At 49.9% G+C, this 22,548-nt stretch overlaps 1 protein-coding gene and 1 long non-coding RNA gene across 2 annotated transcripts in view; one reads left to right on the top strand and one right to left on the bottom strand.

Annotated features, from left to right (window-relative positions):
• Positions 1 to 22,548, bottom strand: part of LOC144099978 (uncharacterized) — a 50,914-nt gene that overhangs the window by 1,731 nt on the left and 26,635 nt on the right. The gene's annotated exons all lie outside the window — the stretch shown is intronic.
• On the top strand, positions 129 to 6,749 carry LOC144099977 (endothelin-converting enzyme homolog). Its single transcript, XM_077633028.1, has 2 exons — positions 129 to 1,581; positions 5,487 to 6,749. The coding sequence occupies exons 1-2, from the start codon at positions 967 to 969 to the stop codon at positions 6,453 to 6,455; spliced, it is 1,584 nt and encodes a 527-aa protein (XP_077489154.1). The 5' UTR covers positions 129 to 966; the 3' UTR covers positions 6,456 to 6,749.

The following is a 22,548-nucleotide window of genomic DNA, read 5'->3' as shown; positions in this document are numbered from 1 at the left end:
CATGCTACGTTACAGAATGATTGTGTCATCAGTGATGACTGTAATGTGCACAGAAAACGTAATGCGTTTTGCAGAGGATTACTTGGGCTGCCAGTTTTGTTCCCTTGATTTTTCACGGACCTACGAAAAGGATGGACCGGGCGACCCCGGTGGCACCTTTCGGCGGCAGTCTACCCTGCGCGACTCGCTTGAGGACAGTTTTGTTGCGCAAGTTTATCCGCTCCGTTGTATCGCATGAAACTCGAGCAGAAATTTGCACGGACCCGACTGAAGTCAAAGAAACAACATAGCGGCAGCACGTATACACCAGTGAGCTCAGGCGTTAGCTGAATAGTTATATCTTAACATAACCCGGTATTTTGTACAGCCGTTGCTGTAGCGGTGTCCTTCTGGTCTAAGCTTCCGCCTTGCCCGCTTTTAGGTGCGCTACTCGATCCTAGTGTCTGCATAGTAACCACCTGTTTCCCACTGGGCGCAATCTTTCCTCTGTTATATAGTGCGCGGCTTCTGGGGAGTGATGTGCTATGAAAATTTGTATTTCACGACTTCTTCCGACGATCAAAACAAGTTAAACACGGCCAAGCTGCTTCTTGTGGCATTGAATTAGTCATCATCATAATCAAGCCGTTTACTTCGTGTGATAAACAATACTTGCACCCCAAATAATCCTGAATGATCGCAGACCGTATAATGAGCACCCTATATGCAATTTTTTCATAGCGCGCATAATCTGCAAATAAACTGCGTGCTCAGAAGAGCAAAATCAAGGGATATAAAAAAGCAGCAAAAATAGCCTCATTTGGCTGTAGAAATCATGTTCAGCGTTTATCGCGCCAGTCGAGTAATCAGCAGGGTAGCTCGCACATTTAACTGGGCACATTCCCGTCGGCGCAGGTCCTCTACGACGTGTTCAAGAAGTTCAACTTGGAGTGGCCCTCGCTCACACTTCCAAGCGACTTCGACGCGATGGATTTCCTGCTGGGCCTCCCCCTCGACTACGGCCTGGCGACACCGTTCGTGCTCACGTTGCATCCGTACCTCAAGACGGACAAGCGCTACAGCCTAACGCTGGAGGTGGGCGCCTTTCAGCAGAACGCGACGTTCGAGGAGCGCGTCGTTGCCACCTGCTTGCCGGCCGTGGCACCGTCGGCGAGGCGCTCCACCATCCTGCAGGCGGCCGAGCGCGTGCAGCGCACCTCCGTCGAGTGGGTCTCGGTCCTCATCGCCCTATTCGCCGGAAGCCGGCCGTCACGGAACTACAGCACCGTTGAAAGCCTGGCGAACGGTACGCTGCCGTTGGCAGACCTGACCGACTGGTTGCGTACCATAAACAGGCACCTGCCCCAGGACCGGTCCATCGATAAAGAGGAGAATGTGCTCACGTTCAGCAATACCAGCACGCTGCTTCGCGAGATGCTGAGACTGACCAAGCCGTCCAAGTACGTGGATCTGGCTTTGTTCGGCGGCTGGTACCTGGTCCTGCAGGTGTACGCTGGTGCTTCGTACCCGCTGATCGAGTGCTTCCACCCCGCCCCTACGGTCATCAGGGCTGCTTATGGCTGCCAGGAGCTCGTCAACGAGGTTCGATTTTCTCTCTCGGGGCTGCTTCAGCAGGAGCGCCAAAATCCACCTTTTTCACGAGATGTGGCACCTTCTGGGGAGTGGCGTACGTCTGCAACTGGCTGAAAACAAACGCGCGTTGGAGACGCGGGCGCGATGCGGTTTAACGAGGCACCAACTGCGCCTGCGAAGCAAGTGTATACTTGACTGCTGGCGCCACCTGTAGCATGCCTCTGTCTCTAACATGAACTGCGCATGCGCAGTAGAAGCTGGCGGTTTTCAACCAGCGGAGTTGGAGGAGGAGAGGCGCGCATGCTCAGAACCCGCGAGACCGAACAACCTCCCACAAACAACCTAATTTAACTGCCACTTGCCACAATGCACAGTTTACTCACAACCCGCTGTGGCAGGTTGTGCTGACGCCACAAGGTTACGTGACCTAGGCGGCCCACCTGCGTCCTAGGTTGGATCTCAAGGTGTTTTTTGTGGATTTTTCGCTCACTGTCAACGACACCAACGACATCGACAACGACGCCGGATTTTCTACGACCTGAGGTCCTTACCGCGATCGCGTTAACAAACAGGCAGAAAAATGCACAGCGGCTAAATGCGGGGAATGACCACTATACGTGCTAGCGCACCAAAACATATGCTGCATTCAAATGCGCGACTATATATACCGCTTTCCTTTCGTTTTTGGAGCGGAAGCTCCACTCCTCGCGCACAAACCTTGAAGGTCATGTTACGGCGCAGATATGACCTTGAATCTCCCTTAATAAAAAAAAACAGAAAAAGACTGCCGTTTAGCTGTGCACCGAACACGGGCCCCGTGCATGTGAGATGGGGACGCTTCCAGTCTGCCACGACAGTTCGACTCTTGGAAGTGAATGAGGGCGCCTCTAGTGAAAACACAGATGTCTAAGAAACGTTATCTTCGAAATATGCAATAAGGCGTGCATGAATAATTTAATTATGAACATGTAAATTACAGATATGACAATTAAGCCAGTAGCGAAGTACGTTTTCGGTGAATTTCCTTGTGCATGGCGTTAGAGGCGAGCGGGCATCCAGGCACCCTACATGGCGTGCAATCGTAGCGACATCATGCGGCACCCACTGAGACTCAATGTACGACGATGGTCCAGCAGATGGCGCGCGTCTAGTGAATGCACAGATGTTTTAGAAACGTGTTTTCGAGTTAGGTACTGAGACGTTCATGGATAATTTAATTATCAGCGTGTAAGTTACAGATGTTCCAAAATAAGCAAGTAGCGAAGTTGTCCGGAGCGCACCCAACGTTACAGACGCCAAGCCGCGTCTAGTTGCCCGATACACCACAGCTTTCGCTCTCTGACCAGGTTCAACATTAGTTAAACCACAGTATGTTTTTTAGTATTGTCCGACAATAAGGAAAAATTCTCAAATAATTAGAATCTATTCGTATATGGTCTGAAAGCCCAAGGACGTCATTTTTAAGAAGCTTTTACCTAAAGCGTGAGCAGTCTGTTCTGGCTTAATGCGACCAGTTGTAGAGTGTCTTGCCATATAGTAACAAGATTTGGATTTCAAATAATGTTCTATAAACTTCACAGCTTGAAATTGTTACTGTTTCGTGCTTTTCTTAAAGTGTGAACGCATGCCTAATATGGCTACCTTTAGCACCTACATTTCCAGCTCCTTATAAAAACTATGGGGATGCTTAGGTCGCTTAGGTCGGCGCTCCTCCCCGAGCCCCACCGCCGGTCTGCGGACGCGCGCGATAATTCTGCGGCAGGCGAAGCTTCCTGACACGCCGGTGGTGTTTGCAGTAACTGCGACCACGATAGCTGCGTCCCGTCTCAAATAATCTGACCAGTAGCCATTTCTAAAGCTATATGCACACAAGTGTTGCTGGGAAGAGGGCGCAAGCTCAAAATGTTGCTGGGAAGGGCAGCCATCTTTAAATGAGTGATTTTGGGTTAGTTGTGTGTAGAAGTGTTCTTTCGCTCAGATGTGCGTGACAATAGAATCGAGTGATTAAATTAGTTTTTATGCCGTGTTAAAAAACATTGCAGAGCCGCTTTAGGCAGTGCAGGAAAGCTAGTTTTCATTTTGTAGTCATAAATGCGTCTTAAAATTTTTACAATGAAGGCTGATAATAGGACACCAAAGGCACTTCAGAGACCTGCGACATGCATTACTGATCATTCCGATGTCGATAAATTGCTATAATAGCAGATTCAGCGAACGGCAGCGCAATATCCCCTGCAGAATTCTTGAAATCAATCTGCGCCTTGCAACTTATATGAAAGATAGCACGCATAGGATGGGGCAGAGCAGACGCCAAGCAATTTCCTTCCTGTCAAGTTGTTTAAAATTAGTGGACTGCTGCACTTTTTCTGCGTAGAACCATATCGGCCCACCGTAATAATCCACGACATGGCGAAGAACGTATTTAAAGGACAACAAATTTTGGTTGCGTGTTTTATTCTTTCAAACGACGCGCTAGACATTGTTATACATGCAGCACCCCGTGGTATTCACCTACAACCGCTAAATAATTTATAATTGAATTTCTTTTTGGCGCTCTTTCGGTTTCAGTTTCATGAATCGAAGGAAGGCTGTGAGGTGTAGTTGATGTTTAGATCACGTGAGGCACCAAAAAAATAGCAAAATAACTGTTGATACGTCGTGTGTAATTCTTGCTTTTCAAGCAGGCTGGTTTAAGTGTTGTAGGGAGTTTAAACTATGTATCAACATTTATATTGCCGTTTTTTCGTGCGTCACGTGACCTAAACATCAATTACACATCACAGCCATCGTTCGGTTGATGAAACCGAAACAGCATGAAAGAAGAAACTATATATTCAGCGGTCGTAGGCGTAAACCATGCGGTGATCGATGTATTCTAATGCCTGAAGCATCATTTGAAAGAAAACACGCAATAAAATTAGGTGTCTATAGTCTCTTAAACTTGGTACCGGGAAGTTAGCGCGAATGTTATACTACCTCTTTCTTTTGCTCCAAAAATCTCAACTGTGATGCTGCTAAATGTTCGCAGTTGTAAACGTGTTATCTATTCAGCATGATGCGACACACACTGATCTTTCTTAGGCATCTTGAGCAGATAAGATGGGAAGTAAGGGGCTAGTTATGTCAGACTTGAAGGAAGCAAAAAGTTTTCGGAAACAAAGAGAGCATACAGAAATTGGCCGTATTTATTTATCATTTATTTTTGGTTTCAACCGACATACAAGGCTTGTTGTAGGGCTTTTCTTCTCTTAATTAATGAGAAATTATTAGGGTTATTAATTTTTGGTTTAAAAGTAACTGCAAATAAAGTAGCAACAAGGCAGAAAATTGAGTATGTTGATAGACGTTCATATTGGAAAATTCAAGCGCTGTCACCCTCTCTGTCGTTCTCGTAGCGCTTGAATTTTTCACTACAAAGTACAAGAAAACTGATCACATGCCAGCAGCGACATACGAACCCACCACCATGTCGCGTAGTATGCTCTGCCAACAGAGCTATGGCGGCGCCCGTCCAGTCTTCTAGCTTTAGGGGTATTTAGTATGCATGTTACCTAATTTTGAGAGAGTTCACCAGTGCCACCCTCGTCTATGTGGCAGACGTATAATGTCCTGCATTCCTGTTCTATATTACAGTCATAAAGTGACTACACTGCTAACTTCATAATAATCAACAACGCAAATTAAAAAAAAAACACTGCCCTATGATTTTATAGAACTCGATGGCTATTGGCTCCCTAATATTTTTATGCACAAGTTATTCTGTCGAACTCTACTCAGCTACTTCTTTCTGGTAGTGATGTTTTATCAGCGCGTTTGTTTGGCTAACCATTCATTCATGAATCAGCTTTAGTGCATTGCAGCGATTTTTTTTTTGCATATGCGGCAACAAAAGCCAGCTTCCCAATCAATTCCAGGCCGCCCCGTACGCACTGAGCCGCTTGCTGGCCGACGAACTGCGCTTGTCCGAGGCCGTCACCGCCACCGAGAAGATCTGGATGGCCGTGCGCACCAGCACGCAGAGGAACTTCGCCAACCTCAAGTGGATGGACAGTGCGACAGCTGCAGGCGCCGCGGAGCACGTCGGGAGCCTGCTGTCGGTGGTTTCCCTGCCGGCGCACCTCAGGAGCGACGAGGCCCTGGAGGCGTACCACGACTACCTGCCGCAGTTCGCGCAGCCCTTCCTGGCGTCTCTCCTGGACACGTGGCGCCGCCGATCGGAGAAGTACAAGCGCCTCCTCAGGCCGAACGAAAGCGTCGCCGTGCGCCGCGAGGACAACGCGCTCAACATGGTCGAAGTGAACGCGTACTACGTGCCCGTGAACCACCTCATGGCCATAACGTCGGCCATCCTGGCTCCGCCGTTCCTGACGATGGGCGTGCCCGAAGCGGCCAACTACGGGGCCATCGGCAAGGTGCTGGGCCACGAGCTGACGCACAGCTTCGACCCGAAGCTGAGCAACACCACCAGGACGGGCGACGAGATCACCTGGTGGAGCAGGCACTCGTACGAAAGCTTCGCGAAAAAATTCGACTGCGTTTTAGGCCAGCTGGAAAAGCTGACAAATAGCAAATTGCACGCTGCCGCCGCCGTGTCCGAGACATTCGCGGACACAGCCGGCACTGAGAAGGCGCACTTGGCGTACGAGACGCTGCCCCAGCAGCCGGCACTTCTGGGCTACACGCAGGAACAGCTGTTTTTCATCGCGTCCTGCTTCGAGTTCTGCGGCCCGAACGCGTACGCGCACCGGAGCCCCCCGGGCGTCTACCCGGCCCTGGCGCTGCGCTGCAACCTGCCGGCGGCCAACCAGGAGCGCTTCGGGGCCGCCTTCCAATGTCCGAGCGGAGCGCCGCTCAACCCGGCTCAGCGGTGCACCTTCCACTGAGAGGAACCTGCTTCCACTCCACATTCAAGCTCGGATCACTTCTCGCGACGGCATATAATTATGAACTAATGCACTGTACACCAATCCTACCACAAATACAAAACTAGCTTCCACGAGCGTTTTGGAAAGCTTCAAAAAGGCATTCATGCTTGCTGCTGTACGTGGCGAAGGAAACTTCGGCCAGGCATCGGCATCTCGGGGCATATCCGCAGTGGATTTTTGGCTCTGCCACACACCGTTGAGTGTTCGTTTTACAGAACTGCGGTAATATTTCCTTTCTCCTCTGTTTTGGAAATTTACCCGTATGACGAAGCTAATCGAGCGTGTCGATTAATTAGGTCAATCTAAGCCGCGAAACTGACTGCGAGACACAGTTAATGGGCCTTATGAAACTTAATGTTGTTGCCCTTCATTTCAAGGCTATTTCTAAACACCTCCTGGGTCGCGTTTATATATCGCGGTCTATTTATTATATTGTCACGTAGTGGTGACGGCAGTCGAAGCAGCGATGAAGACGGACGAAAGGGTCTTCTAAAAGAACTGTTTATTGGGCTGACTTGCACCCAAAATGGACTGAATCACTCGGCGGCGGCGAAGCGACAAGCGTGCTCGGCGGTCGTCGAACAGAATGCCCGCCGCTGTCGGCCGTGCTCAATTTAAAGCTGATAGCGAACATTCGAGATAAAGGGCGCAAAGTTACTAGAACATTCCGGAACAACGTAGAATCAGCTTTGCCTGGCTGCGATCAATCGAGATAAATCTAGTCGCGTCATGCGTCGCAAACAAAGTGATAAGGTGGTGTCGCGGCAGATTTGAAAAACGAATAAACACTGCAAATATTCGCGGCATTACTCCCCTCTCAAAGAAGCATCGACCCGATGCATTAAAACAAATAATGCGACTAGTAAGGGAAAAAAAACGGATCTTGCGAAAATAGAGCATGGAAATGCAGCGGCCTTTAGCGAGCATAATACGGCTTCAGACGGACTACATGGACAACTTCTGGTCGTACGCGGCGTCGCTGGGATGCAGTTATTGCGTCAGGGATGACTTCATAATCCAGTTCACCCAGCCGACGAAGAACCTTGCACGGGCCGAAATAGCGGCGCAAAAGCTTTTCACTCAATCCACGGCGGCGAATGGGCGTCCACACCCAGACTTGGTCTCCTGGCTTGTATTCCGCGTTGCGTCTTCGTAGGTTGTAGCGTCTGGCGTCGGACCGCTGCTGATCTTTGATCCGTAATCGGGCAAGCCTTCGAGCTTCTTCTGCGCGTTGAAGGTAGGCGGCAACGTCGACGTTCTCTTCTTCTGTAACGTTGGGCAGCATGGCGTCTAGCGTGGTCGTGGCATCCCTACCATGGACGAGCCTAAAAGGCGTCATCTGGGTGGTCTCCTGCACTGCAGTGTTGTAGGCGAAGACGACGTAAGGCAGGATGACATCCCAGGTTTTATGTTCGGCATCGACATACATAGCGAGCATATCGGCGATGGTTTTGTTCAGGCGCTCGGTCAGTCCGTTGGTCTGCGGATGGTATGCAGTTGTCCTCCGGTGGCTGGTTTGGCTGTAGCGCAGGATGGCTTGCGTGAGTTCCGCCGTAAATGCTGTTCCTCTGTCCGTGATGAGCACATCGGGGGCGCCGTGTCGAAGAAGAATGCACTCCACGAAAAATTTGGCCACTTCTGCTGCTGTTCCGTTCGGTAGGGCTTTCGCCTCGGCGTAGCGGGTCAGGTAGTCGGTCGCTATGATGATCCACTTATTTCCAGATGTTGACGTTGGAAAAGGGCCAAGCAAGTCCATGCCAATCTGCTGAAAGGGTCTTGAGGGAGGTTCAATGGGGTTCAGAAATCCTGCTGGTCGTGTGGGAGGAGTCTTTCGTCGCTGACAATCTCGGCATGTTTTCACATAGTGTGCGACATCGGCAGACAGTCGGGGCCAGTAATACTTGTCTTGAATGCGGCGGAGGGTGCGAGTAAACCCGAGATGTCCAGCTGTCGGCTCGTCGTGTGAAGCCTGTAGAACTTCTTCGCGGAGACAAGTAGGTACAACAAGGAGGTAGGCTGTTTTGTTCGCTGTAAAGTTCTTCTTCACAAGGACCTCATTCTGCGCACAGAAAGAAGACAGTCCTCGCTTGAATGAAGCGGGGGGTGAAGAAACCTTGCCTTCCAGGTACTCGATGAGGCCTTTTAGGTTGGGGTCCGAGCGTTGCTGCTGAGCAAAAGAGCTTGCGCTGATGGGTCCTAGGAAGGCGTCCTCATCGTCGTCCAGCGGCGGTGCATCTACAGGGGCTCGTGAGAGACAATCGGCGTCAGTGTGCTTGCGTCCGGACTTGTAAACGACGGTGACGTCAAACTCCTGGAGACGCAGACTCCATCGAGCGAGACGGCCAGAGGGATCCTTCAAATTGGCAAGCCAGCAGAGCGCGTGGTGGTCGCTGACCACCTTGAACGGCCGTCCGTAGAGGTAGGGGCGGAATTTCGACGTAGCCCAGATGATGGCAAGGCACTCCTTCTCAGTGGTCGAATAGTTAGCCTCGGCCTTGGAAAGGGAACGGCTAGCGTACGCGATGACCTTCTCCAGCCCGTCACTTTTTTGAACGAGAACGGCGCCTAGTCCCACGCTGCTTGCGTCGGTATGAACTTCAGTATCGGCGTTTTCATCAAAATGCGCAAGGATCGGTGGGGACTGTAAACGACGCTGAAGTTCCTTGAAGGCTTCTGCTTGCGGCGCTTCCCATTTAAAGGGCACGTCTGCCTTCGTCAGTTGGGTCAGGGGCTCGGCGATGCGCGAAAAGTTTTTCACAAAACGTCGGTAATATGCGCATAGTCCGAGAAATCTGCGCACTGCTTTCTTATCGGCCGGCGGTTGAAACTGTTCAATAGCGGCTGTTTTCTGCGGGTCTGGGCGTACTCCTTCCTTGCTAACTATGTGGCCCAGAAACAGCAGCTCTTCGTAGGCAAAGTGGCATTTCTCTGCTTTCAAGGTTAGGCCAGACGACTTGATTGCGTCTAGTACTGTTCGAAGTCTTTTGAGGTGCTCTTCAAAGTTCGAGGCGAAGACAACGACGTCATCTAAATATACCAGACAAATCTGCCACTTCAGGCCTGCCAGCACTGTATCCATTACTCGCTGAAACGTCGCTGGTGCGGAACAGAGACCAAATGGCATCACCTTGAACTCAAACAGCCCATCCGGAGTTATGAATGCTGTCTTCTCGCGATCTCTTTCGTCGACCTCAATTTGCCAGTAGCCGCTCTTGAGGTCCATCGATGAGAAATATTTGGCGTTGCAGAGGCGGTCCAGTGTGTCGTCGATGCGGGGGAGGGGGTAGACGTCCTTCTTTGTTATGTTGTTCAAGCGGCGGTAATCCACGCAGAATCGAAGTGCGCCGTCTTTCTTTCTCACTAGAACAACCGGTGCCGCCCATGGGCTGTTTGAAGGCTGGATGACGTCGTCGCGAAGCATTTCTTCGACTTGGTCCCGGATGGCTTGTCGTTCTCGTGGAGACACACGGTAGGGGCTTTGACGGAGAGGTCGGACGTGTTGATCCGTTATAATGCGATGCTTGGCAATTGGCGTCTGTCGCACCTTCGGCGATGTCGAAAAGCACTCACTGTAGTTTTGAAGCAGATTGCGGATCTGGTCTTGTCTGTTCCGGTGCAGGGCTGGGTTGATGTCGAAAGTGGGCGAGTTCTCTTGGTCAGGCGGATCTTCTGCGGAGGGGTCGGAGAGGGCGAAGGAATCTCGTACGTCAGATATTTCGTCGTAGAAAGCAATCGTCGTTCCTCTGTTAATATGCCGGTATTCTTCGCTGAAGTTAGTCAGCAGTACTTCGGCCTGGCCATTGCGGAAATGTGCGATGCCTCTTGCGATGCTGATTCCTCGGTCTAGTAGCAACTGCATGTTCCCCTCGATGATGGCTTCAGTGTTTATGGCTTTCGTGGCGCCTACGGTCACGATAACGCTTGAACGGGGTGGGACGCTCACTTCTTCTTCCAGGACACTTAGGGCAACGTGATTTTCCCGAGTTTTCATCGAAGCGATGGCTTCGTCCGTCGAAAGCGTGATCAGCTTGGATCGCAGGTCGATGATCGCCTGATGCTCATTAAGGAAATCCATACCCAAGATCACTTCGCGGGAGCATTGCGGTAGCACAACAAAGGTCGCAGGATAGGTATGTCCTTTGACAGTCACTCGCGCTGTGCATTGTCCTGATGGCGTAATGAGGTGGCCCCCAGCGGTGCGAATTTGTGGGCCGTCCCAAGCCGTTGTGACTTTTCTGAGCTGCGCAGCGAATGTTCCATTCATCACCGAGTAATCGGCTCCTGTGTCGACTAGAGCGGTAACTTTCCGGCCGTCGATAGTCACTTCTAGGTCGGAGGTCCTGGCTCTTGCATTGCATGTCGCTCTCGGCGTCGGGTCACGGCTTCGTCGCGTATGCGAGTCACGGGTTGGGCGTGTGGTCGAAGCTCCTCTGGGTGGCGGCGTCGATTTCAAGGTAGCTTGCGTCGTGGTCGAGGTTCTCATTGTGTGCGGCGTCGGTGCAGCGAGTGTCGGTTCTTCATGCGGCGTCGCGGGTGCAGCGTCTTCATGGGGCGTGGTCGGTGGAGGATCTTCGGCGTTTAGCTCGTGAGCAACCTCACCTCCAGAGGTTGCTGCCTTTAGTTTCCCCTACGGGGGCTGGGCGACCTTCCTCGTACCGCGGCTGCGTAGCTGCGGCGTGGCGACGCAAAGCGCGAGGTTGACGGCGATGGTGAGCGCGAAAAGCGGTTCGGCGTGTACTCTTCTCGACGCAGGTACTCGTCGATTTCGTGCGGACGTTGTCCGAAGCGTGGTCGTGGGGCGTTAACGGCAAATCCTCGAAGACCGATACGTCGGTACGGGCAGTGACGAAGAATATGGCCGGCCTCACCGCAATGGAAGCACAACGGCCGATTGTCGGAAGTCCTCCAGGCGTCGCATTTCCTGGGGTTTGAGCGTCGGTCATAGGCTGGGCGGGTGGGGGCTGGGAGGCGGCGTTGTGGAACGGTTGGCTCATCTCGGGGAGGACGTGGGGGTTGTCGCTGGGGCTGAGCAGTACTTACTGCAGCGGCGTAGGTCATGGCCTGGGGTTCTGTGGCCGTCGGGGTGCCAAGTGCCTGTTGCACTTCTTCCCGTACCACATCCATCAGAGTCGCTGCTTGTGGCTGTGGGGAAGATGGCAGTAATCGGCGTAGCTCCTCTCGTACGATTTCGCGGATAACTTCCCGCAAGCTGTCGCTGGTGGTGGCCGGCGTGTCCGAACGGATTACACAGGCAGAGGAGGGGCGATTGTACTGCCGAGCTCGAACGTCGAGGGTATTCTCAATCGTGCAGGCTTCTTGCATAAACTCCTCGACTGTTTTTGGCGGCTGGCGGACGAGGCTTGCAAAGAGTTGTTCTTTTACGCCGCGCATTAAAAACTGAACTTTCTTTTCCTCGGTCATCCCGGGATCGGCGCGGCGAAATAGGCGCTTCATCTCGTCGACGTAACTGCGGACGGGCTCATTCGGAAGCTGGATCCTGGACTCGAGGAGTCGTTCGGCTCTTTCTTTCCTCAAGACACTGGTGAATACCTTCAATAGTTCTCTCTTGAATAGCTCCCATGTCGTAAGGGACGACTCGTAGTTTTCGTACCACGTGCGTGCGGAGCCATCCAATGAGAAAAAAACGTGTCCAATCTTTGCCGCATCATCCCACTTGTTGAATGACGCCACGCGCTCAAATTGGTCCAACCATTCTTCAGGGTCTTCGCCTAGGGATCCATTGAAAGTTGGCGGCACCCGCGGCTGCTGCAGTATGATCGGTGTCGACATCTTTGGCGAGGTTGCAGTGCTGGTAGCAGCGTCTTTTCGCTGTCTGGTGCGGTCCGGCAGTTTCCCGAACTCAGGCTCCTCTCCCTGGATACGTCGGCTGGCTCGCTGAGCTGCTTGTTCGTCCTCGGGTGTGAAGCGCTTAGGGCTGGGTTCACGACTTGAAGGGGGCGTCCGGAACATGGAAGTTACCCAGCACCTCTACCAGATGTCACGTAGTGGTGACGGCAGTCGAAGCAGCGATGAAGACGGACGAAAGGGTCTTCTAAAAGAACTGTTTATTGGGCTGACTTGCACCCAAAATGGACTGAATCACTCGGCGGCGGCGAAGCGACAAGCGTGCTCGGCGGTCGTCGAACAGAATGCCCGCCACTGTCGGCCGTGCTCAATTTAAAGCTGATAGCGAACATTCGAGATAAAGGGCGCAAAGTTACTAGAACATTCCGGAACAACGTAGAATCAGCTTTGCCTGGCTGCGATCAATCGAGATAAATCTAGTCGCGTCTTGCGTCGCAAACAAAGTGATAAGGTGGTGTCGCGGCAGATTTGAAAAACGGATAAACACTGCAAATATTCGCGGCAATATGAACAGCACACAAAGAGCCTTTTGTGTCATGCTGCCAGATTTTGCTCAATCTAGGGGAACCTCGAGGAAATCTTGACTGGCCAACTCGACTACCGCGCCCGAAACTGTGACAAATTGTGACAACGATTCCAGCTCATATGCGTGCCAGCACATATCTCCTACCCAGGGAACTCAGCAACTCGTGAATGTGTCCGATGATTCGTCTGAGCACACAGCGACCGATGCCCCTGGTTAGGGAAGGAGCGCCTGGTAACCTACCACGAAACCGCCCTCCACTATCGAAACAATCGACTCGAATACTCACACCCGCACAAATCCCTCACCAAATGAGAGCAGGTTGTTTGGCGGAAACTTCAAACGGGTACATTCCCAAATTCTTACATCGACTCCCTGATGTATCCGGCGGAGTAAAATTCCCACTGCAATCATTCTAAAGCAGACCACAGTCAAATCTTATTAGAATGCCCAGAGGACCAACCACCTCAGATCCTCCAAATCTCAAACCAAAGTCAGTGGGAGACTGCGTTTCTCAGCCCTGACTCGGAGGTACAACTCCGTATAGTGGATTGGGCCCTGGAGGTCACCAAGAGGAGTGGACTTCAAGCCACCTAGCATCGTCGGGGGGTGAGCGCGTCCTCTAATGGCGATGACTAAATCAGGCCTGTACGCAGCGAGGCGCCTCGTGTGCGCGACACATTACACTCCTTCATTCCACTACACGACGGTGGCGTGCGCTGCCGCAGAAGTCTCGGGCACGTCAACCCCTATTTGCATAGCTCCTGCTATGACGGTCAACTTCATACCTCAACAAAACCTGGAAATTCTCCCCATTGTTCAAACGATCATCTCATTCACTTCACTACGTGGAGCCGACACTGGCGACAGCGGTGGAAGAAACGGGGAACGAAACAGCATCAAGAAACCCTGGATGGCTAAGGCCGGCAGTAAGGTGCAACACTTTCTCCTGAATTCTTTTTCCTTGGAGAAAAAAGCTGTTTCTTAGCCGATTTTTCAATAGGCGCATCATTCATCGCCAGATTGCAGAAAAATGGGGACCTGCTATTTCGCTTGGCTATGGTTAGCCGCAAACGGTGGTTCGGCCGCTAAAGCATGTCGTGCCTCGGCGTTCCCTACCGTGCTCTGATTTATTTACTTAACCTCTTCGGTCCAGAGGTTTTCAATTGCGTACTTTCGTTTCAAGGCTGACAGCTCTTCTCAAGATGCGTGTTTGGCACATGCAGCGGCGAAAGAAGACAGGGGCGAAAAGCAAGGTCACACACACGAGCGCTGTCTCCAACTTAATAGGAAGGTTACAAAATATATAGCATGAGAACGAGAAAAGATCAAAGACAATATAGAAGGAAAAAAAGCAAGTTTGATAAGAGATTAAATTAAAACAGGTAAAAAAGACATCTCAACGCATGCATGTAAGGGCGATTGCTTCACTGTTGAATCAAAGTAAGCAATCTCCTTTTTTGACAAAGCTATCGAAGCGTCACTTATGCAGCTGTCACCATCTTTGAAAATATGGTAGGCTTCAATAATTTTCCTTGTAGGATCCGTGCTTTACCAAGCACAACAGTTTCACTAGTGTACGAAGGTGCTCAGGTGCCGAAAAGACGTCAGAAGTCTTACAATCTGAATCTGTGTCCAGATACACTGCACACGTGGGAGTAGTCGACCTGCTTAGCGCTATGTTGGGAATGGTACGAAATGTCTATGTGCAGTAGGAAGTATGTACTGTTCGCGTTTTTCCACACTTCCTAGGTACGGCATATACAGACAGTGGATAGACAGAGTACTACAGGGACCATGACAAGGCCATGGTTACCAAAAAAGACGGCTGAGATCTGGGGAACTTGAACGCAAATATAAAATGATTTACCCATACAAGTAGTGGTGCCCACTACAAGGGGGTCTGGAGAAGACGCGCTAAACGACCTAGAGGCAAATATATGAGCAAGACTGCAAAGGTGATTTCACTGCCTCCAGAAGATTTGGCGGGACAGACCAATTTCCCGAAAAAGCCAAGCTTAAGTTGAATAAGCACTGCAACGCACATTGCCGGGGGAAATACAGAGTGAAGTGTACTCTGAATCAGTAAGCGCAAGGCAAACGACTTAAGGGAGCTTAAAATGGAGAGAGTCGAGGATGCCCCAAAGAGCAGATGCAGTCTAAGGTGAAGAGGAAACTGAGCACAGGCAAAAATCAGATCTATTCGTTACGAGACAAAGAGGGCAATGTCATTAACCATGGAGATAAGATAGTTAAAGTAGTCGAAGAGTTGTACACAAATTCATACAGTATAGCCAATGCAATCATGATGTCAATGAGAGAGGAAGTAGAAGTAGAAGAAGAAAGTTGCCGCGTTTTCATGCAAAACTAATGTATTTAGTATTCGTTCTTTCCCCATACTATCATTAAGTGGAATGGTTTACCTGCTGATGTTGTCAATTGCGAATCGGTGAATTTATTTTTACAAGCTCTGAAGGATGTATAGGGCTCTTATGTATCCTTGTTTTGGGCCAAGTCCGATGCCTTCGTTTGCTGCCAGGATCGATGTCATCATATGTTCTATGTCTTTGTAATCGATTTTATGTTGTATGTACTGGTTTTTGCTCTGTTCGCTATCTGCTTCTTTTGCAATGTACTTGTCATTTTTATCAATATGTTTGTACCCCACTCCTGCCTAAGGCCTGTAACACAGGCCGGCAGTATTTGCTAAATAAATAAATAAATAAATAAATAAATAAATAAATAAATAAATAAATAAATAAATAAATAAATAAATAAATAAATAAATAACACAACAGTGGGACATCCCGCCAGTTACGAAAGAGGAAGTCAAGAAAGCCTTAGGAGCAATGCAAAGGGGGAAAGCAGCTGGTGAGGATCAGCTGGTAACAGCCGATCTGTTGAGGGACAATGGGGAGATCGCGCTTGAAAAACTAGCCACCCTGCATACGCAATGCCTTACGACCTCGAGCGTACCGGAAGCTTGGAAAAACGGTAACATCATCTTAATCCATAAGATAGGAGATGTCAAGGATTTGGAAAAAAATTACAGGCCAATCAGCTTACTGTCCATTGCCTACAAAGTATTTACTGAGGTAATCGCTAATAGAGTCAGGACAACCTGAGACTTCAATCAACCAAATGACCAGCCTGGCTTTTGTAAAGGCTGCTCGACAGTAGACAAAATTCACACTATCAATACACTAATTATACGTCAGACTTACCTCAAAATCTACGAATCTCATTTCCATCGTTAGGAAAGCATTTTCTGTTGCCAGCCGACCTCCTTTTTTAGTGCCCTCTGGTCTCGTTTCCATACCCCACAGGTAGTGTTTGTGCAAAGATTACTTGATCCTTTAGATGTGAAAATTTATGACATCCTTCCTGCGCTATGCAGAGAGCCCGCTGTCCACATTGTTTTCGACGATATTTTCCCCCAAAATGCAAAACTTTTGCCACCCTGTATTCTAAATGGTCTACTAGAAGATCATCTAAGGACCCTGCCTACAAATATTGCAATAGCAACCAACGCATTGCAGTGCAATGAAAAGGCAGGTGTGGGAATATTCTGTTCGCATTTAGACTGGTTCTTTTCACTGCGCCTTCCAGATCTCACCCCTATTTTTCAAGCAGAGTTTCTGGCAGTAGTACTTGCTCTACGCAAGCTAGACCACTCTATTACCGCAGTGGCAGTAATTACCGATTCTTTATCTTTGTGTTCTTCCCTCGCCGCGCATGTTGACGGTCCCATTTTAAACATATTCTTGTCCCTGCTTCCTCCGCACTTGAGTCTTGTTAATTTGGTATGGCTTCCCGGTCACAGCAGTGTGACAGTTATGATAATGCTGACAATCTCGCAAAGGCTTCCCTAAGCGGCCCATGTTGCCAGTCATCCCGGCTACAGCCTATATTACAGCATCTAGGTTTCGGCGACGTGCGTTTTTAAGTACGCAAGACACAACGCTTTTAACATCACCGGATTATCAGCACCTCGGATATTCTTGGAACAGGCAAGTTTGTTGATCTCGGCAGCTTGAAGTATCTCGGACGAGGCTGCGCTGCCGTATCCATTCCTCTAAATTTCTATCTTCACAGGTCGGGTTTGGCGCTCTCTCCCCTTTGTGCATTTTGCCGGGAGCCTGAATCTATTGAGCATTTTTGGCTCTATTGTCGTCGATACACCTCTTTGAGAAGGTTGCTGGAGGAGCCCTTGCGGCCCCTTGGCCTACGTTTAAGCAGCCCGCTCTTTCTATCATTTGGTGCCACCACATTTGGGTTCGGCCACAGATCTGTTTGTACCACTGTTCTAAATTTCCTGCTAGAATCTCACCGAATGCCATGCTAAGTGTTACAAAATTTTCTTTTCTATCAATTATTGCATTTGACCTAATAATTCGGTTTCAATCCCTCTCTTTATTATTATTATTATTATTATTATTATTATTATTATTATTATTATTACTAATTTTGAAATCAAAACTCTTATCCCTTTTCTGTTCATGAGGAAGAATCCTCCGGTGTTGTGTTCCCACATGCTTTTCTTTTTTTACCTATGTACAGGTGAATAGCCACCCTATTCTTGGCCAATAATAATAATAATAATAATAATAATAATAATAATAATAATAATAATAATAATAATAATAATAATAATAATAATAATAATAATAATAATAATAATAATAATAATAATAATAATAATAATAGCTGGTTTTAGGGGAAAAGAAATGGCGCAGTATCTGTCTCATATATCGTTGGACACCTGAACCACGCCGTAAGGGAAGGGTGAAAGGAGGGAGTGAAAAAACAAGAGAAGAAAGAGGTGCCCGTAGTGGAGGGCTCCGGAATAGTTTCGACCACCTGGGGATATTTAACGTGCACCCCCAGTGTGGGTATGGGCCACCTTTTGATAGGATAGCAACAACAACTCTATACGTTCGCCAATGATTGTCTCGATGCGATCGATGGAAACACTTTTAAAATAAATATTTTTCTATAAATCAGATTAATGAACCATAAACTTCAATATTTCCATAACAGTGTCGAAATTGAAATTGGTTTTTGAGGAAAAGAAATAGAGCAGTAACTGCCTCACACCTCGGTGGATTCCCAAAGAGAACGGTAAGGGAAGGGATAAAGGAGGGAGTGAACGAAGAAAGGAGGAAAGAGGTGCGGTAGTGGAGGTCTCCGGAATAATTTCGACCACCTGGGGATCTTTCGTGCACTGGCATAGCACAGCACACGGGTGCCTTTGCGTTCCGCCTCCATCGAAACGCGCCGCCGCGGTCGGGTTCAAACCCGGGTACTCCGGCTCAGTGTACGAGCGCCTTAACCACTGAGCCCCCGCGGCGGGTACAGTGTCTTACAATCTTCCAGTTTTCAAAATTTTTGCCCCTGAAAGCTGGATTTGTTTCTTTTAAAGCGAAAGCTTTACTACTCCCTCCTGCAGCTTGGTCGGCGTGTTTCATATAACCTTGAACCGAGGAGAACCACCTGACGGCGCTTAGTCGCAGCTGTGCCGAAACTGGTAAACTTACCCGCCGCGGTGGCTCAGTGGTTAGGCCGCTCGGCTACTGATCCGGAAGTACCCGGGTCGAACCTGACCGCGGTGGCTGCGTTTTTGATGGAGGCGAAACGCTAAGGCGCCTGTGTGCTGTGCGACTTCAGTGCACGTTAAAGATCCCCAGGTGGTAGAAATTATTTCGGAGCCCTCCACACAGCGCCTCTTTCTTCCTTTCCTTCTCCTAGCCCCCCTTTATCACTTCCCTTACGGCGCGGTTCAGGTGTCCGCCGATATGTGAGACAGATACTGCGCCATTTCCTTTCCCCAAAAACCGATTTTCATTTTATTATTTTTTCGTGGCGGTGGTGGGAGAGAGATGTGGGCTGCATGAATTAGCGCTGACAACGGTGTGGCGGACACGCGTTACTGCAGCAATAGGACGCAGCGTTCATTGGGTGACCAACCTCTCGCGATGAACCGTTAACTGCCACTTGCAGGGTGGGCGCGCTGCCTATCCAGTGTTCGGAACGCATTCAACGTTACAGACGCCAAGCCGCGCCTAGTTGCCGGATGCACCACACCTTTTCCTCTCTAACCAGGTTCAGCAGTAGTTAAACCGCGCAGCTAATTTTTTAAAGCGAAAGCTTCACCACTCCACTCCATATCTTCTTTGCCGTGTAGGCCGTGGGCTCCGTGTGTGCCCTATGCGCGCGTTTGACCTTGAACCGACCTTGAACCACGTGACAGCTATGACGTCACTCAGGCGCCGCCGCCGCCAATACCGAGCGCTCGCCTCTGTTTCTATAGGCCGTTGGCGTTCATTGTATTCATTGGCGTTGGCGTTAATTACGCTCTAGACTCCAAGGAGCGACTGCACAGGTTCCGCGTCAGGAGTTGGCCTTGACTCCTGCCCAGGCGAAATATCTGTTTAATAATATTAATTGTTTTTTTGTTGGGAAAGGAAATGGCGCAGTACCTGTCTCATATATCGTTGGACACCTGAACCACGCCGTAAGGGAAGAGATAAAAGAGGGAGTGAAAGAAGAAAGGAAGAAAGAGGTGCCGTCGTGGAGGGCTCCGGAATAACATCGACCACCTGGGGATCTTCAACATGCACTGACATCGCACAGCACACGGGCGCCTTAGCGTTTAGCTGGGGGCGGGGAGAAACGTCTTTTCTGGTGGAAATAAAAGTTGTTCGATAAAAAAAAAATAAGCCGCAGCGTTCATTGGGTGATCAACCTCTCGCGATGAACCATGAACTGCCACCTGCCAGGGCGGGCGCGCTGCCTGTCCAGTGTGCGGAACGCACTGAACGTTACAACAGACGCCAAACCGCGCCTACTCGCATGATATACTACAGCTCTCGCTCTCTAACCAGGTTCAGCAGCAATTACACCGAAGGTAACAGATACTCTACGGGGTCCGAACATTCGCTTCTAGAAATTCCATGGTTAACATGGTATGTGTCGTGCCCTTAAAACCTCGTCCGGGTGGTGGCGGCGACGCCCGCCAACTCCCACGAACAGGGCAAAGACCGCCGCGGCAGTGGTTGTGCACCCAATGTACTCTTATTTTGGCCTTATTGGTTAGGAGCTGTTAGCTCCTTCTTGGAAGCTGGATCTGCCTCCAGCTTCCAAGCTTCTTCTTCACGTATTACGAGCCCCCGGTTGAGCGCCTCCTCCTTATATACCCCTAAGGAGCGTCACGTGACAGGGTGTCACGCGCAGCCGATCTCGCAATTGCTGCTATTTTTAAGCCGTTTCTCTTGAGATCCTAGAGGTTTGCAGAAGTACGACTAACAACCCTCAGCTCGATGGCTCTCCCCGCTTAGCGGTCAGTCTTGAAGGCTCTCGACACTCCCCTTCGCGAGTTGTTTGGTACTGCAACCGTGCACCCATCTGAGCAAGACCGACTGTCAAGAGGTATGCGCGTTTGTTTTTTGGTGGAAAAAAGGAAAGGGCGCAGTAGCTGTCTCGCATCTCGGCCGACAGAGCAGCCGCGCCGTAAGGAAGGTGTAAACGAGGAACTGAGAGAAAGAAGAAAGATGCCGTAGTGGAGATTTCGACTACCTGGGGATGTTTACCGACTCCGCTGCGGTGGCTCAGCGGTTAGGGTAATTGGTTTTTGGGGAAAGGAAATGGCGCAGTATCTGTTTCATATATCGTTGGACAACTTTACCGCGCCGTAAGGAAAGGGATAAAGGAGGCAGTGAAAGAAGAAAGGAAGAAAGAGGTGCTGTAATGGAGGGCTCCGGAATAATTGCGACCACCTGGGTATCTTTAACGTGCAATGACATCGCACAGCACACGGGCGCCTTAGCGTCTAAGGCGCCCGTGTGCTGTGCGATGTCATTGCACGTTAAAGATACCCAGGTGGTCGCAATTATTCCGGAGCCCTCCATTACAGCACCTCTTTCTTCCTTTCTTCTTTCACTCCCTCCTGGGAGTGATCCGGAATTTACGTGTTCGAACCTGACCGCGGCGGCTGCGTTTTTATGGAGGCAAAACGCTAAGCGCCCGTGTGCTGTGCGTTGTAAGTGCACGTTAAAGATCCCCGACCGGTAGAAATTATTCCGGAGCCCTCCACTACGGCACCTTTCTTCCTTTCTTCTTTCGCTCCCTCCTTTATCCCTTCCCTTAAGGCGCGGTTCAGGTGTCCGCCGATATATGAGACATGGAGATACTGCGCCAAAAAGCAATTATTATTATTATTAAAGGCCGCTAGCTGTGGTTTTCAGTGGAAGCCGAACAGCAACCGCTTTTGTAAACGCGGATGTAGAAGGGGCCACGCTCTAATGACCAACGACGGTATATTTACTTAAATAAAGTGCCTGGTTGCGAGGATTATTCCTCTTATTCGAAGTACCAATGTAATCTACCTGTGACCTCCCGTTTTTGTTTTTCAATGAGCAACCTTTCAAAATTAACGACACGAGGCGCCACCATTTTGTAGAGGAATCCCAAATACGGGTGAAGAAGCAGACACCGCACTACAGACAACAGCGCATCGCGCACGATTGGTTGCCGCGTTCCTTCGCCGGATTTTAGCTGCTTCAAACTCTCCACCATTATCAGGGTTAATGGTCCTGTAGCTGGGATAGCGACGATCGCTCAGGACAGCACATTCACACGTTCGACAGTCTGGTTCTGGGCCGTGCAAAGCTGCACTGTTTACACTGCGACAGGGCGCGCAAGGAGCTCCCATTTCATCGTTCACTGCCACGGGTAACACTGCTCTGCGCTGGAAAGAAGAACATCGTGAAGCTATACCACAGCGATCTTTATCCGGCGGAAAGAGGCCATTAATTGCTGTTCAAACAAGACCCCACATATGTATATATAGAGAACACGCAGCTGCAGGGAAAATGTGTCCGGAGAGGGAAAAAAGAGAAAGGTACCACTCGACAAAGGAAAGCCGCAATGCAAGCACAGATTGGGTTTCCTGCTTTCGCAGCCTGGGAAACAGAAAAGACGCAGGAAAAGAGAACTGGAGGCAGCAGAAAAAAGGCGATCTCGAACAATTCGGTGGCTGGCGTCAAAGGAAGCCCGAGTGGTTCGCGTCGAAGCCGCATTTACTTCCGCAGACATAAGAAACCGGTGGTTAGTGACGCAGCGTAACAGTTAACCGCTCTTTCGGCCCGGACTTCCTCGTTCGACCCATTTGCGGCGGATGCGGAGTTTGCGTTGCCAGATGCGTGCAATGCCGGGAAGGCTGTCGAGCTTGCATCGGCGAATCCCAAACTATTCCGCAAAGTCTGTTCGCAAAGAGACGAAGTTAGGCTTCAGTTTTATCACTAGGCGATCGTAAGGGCCGTCACTTCCGCAACGATGACGTCCGCATGCGCGTCAGCCAGTAGCGACCCACGAACTGGAGTTGCGTGTGTTGCTACTGTTTGAGAGTTATGTCTGAACGGGGTACACCTGCATAAGGCAGTATCCCGTGAAATAGGGCCAAGGCCCACTGCTGCATGCTGCTTGCTGATGGTAGCGGCGGTTATGTTAGAGGTGGCAGTAGGAATGTTACTAGCAACAGTAGTAGTACTTTTTTGTAGTAGTAGTAGTAGTAGTAGCAATAGTAGTAGTAGTAGTAGTAGTAACAGCAGTAGTAGTAGTTGAAGTATTACCGATGTAAGTAACAATAGTAGTGATAGCGGCAGT

This window comes from Amblyomma americanum, chromosome 8, assembly GCF_052857255.1.
Source record: "Amblyomma americanum isolate KBUSLIRL-KWMA chromosome 8, ASM5285725v1, whole genome shotgun sequence".
Lineage (NCBI taxonomy): Eukaryota > Metazoa > Arthropoda > Arachnida > Ixodida > Ixodidae > Amblyomma > Amblyomma americanum.
This window is presented reverse-complemented; position numbering and strand designations above follow the sequence as displayed.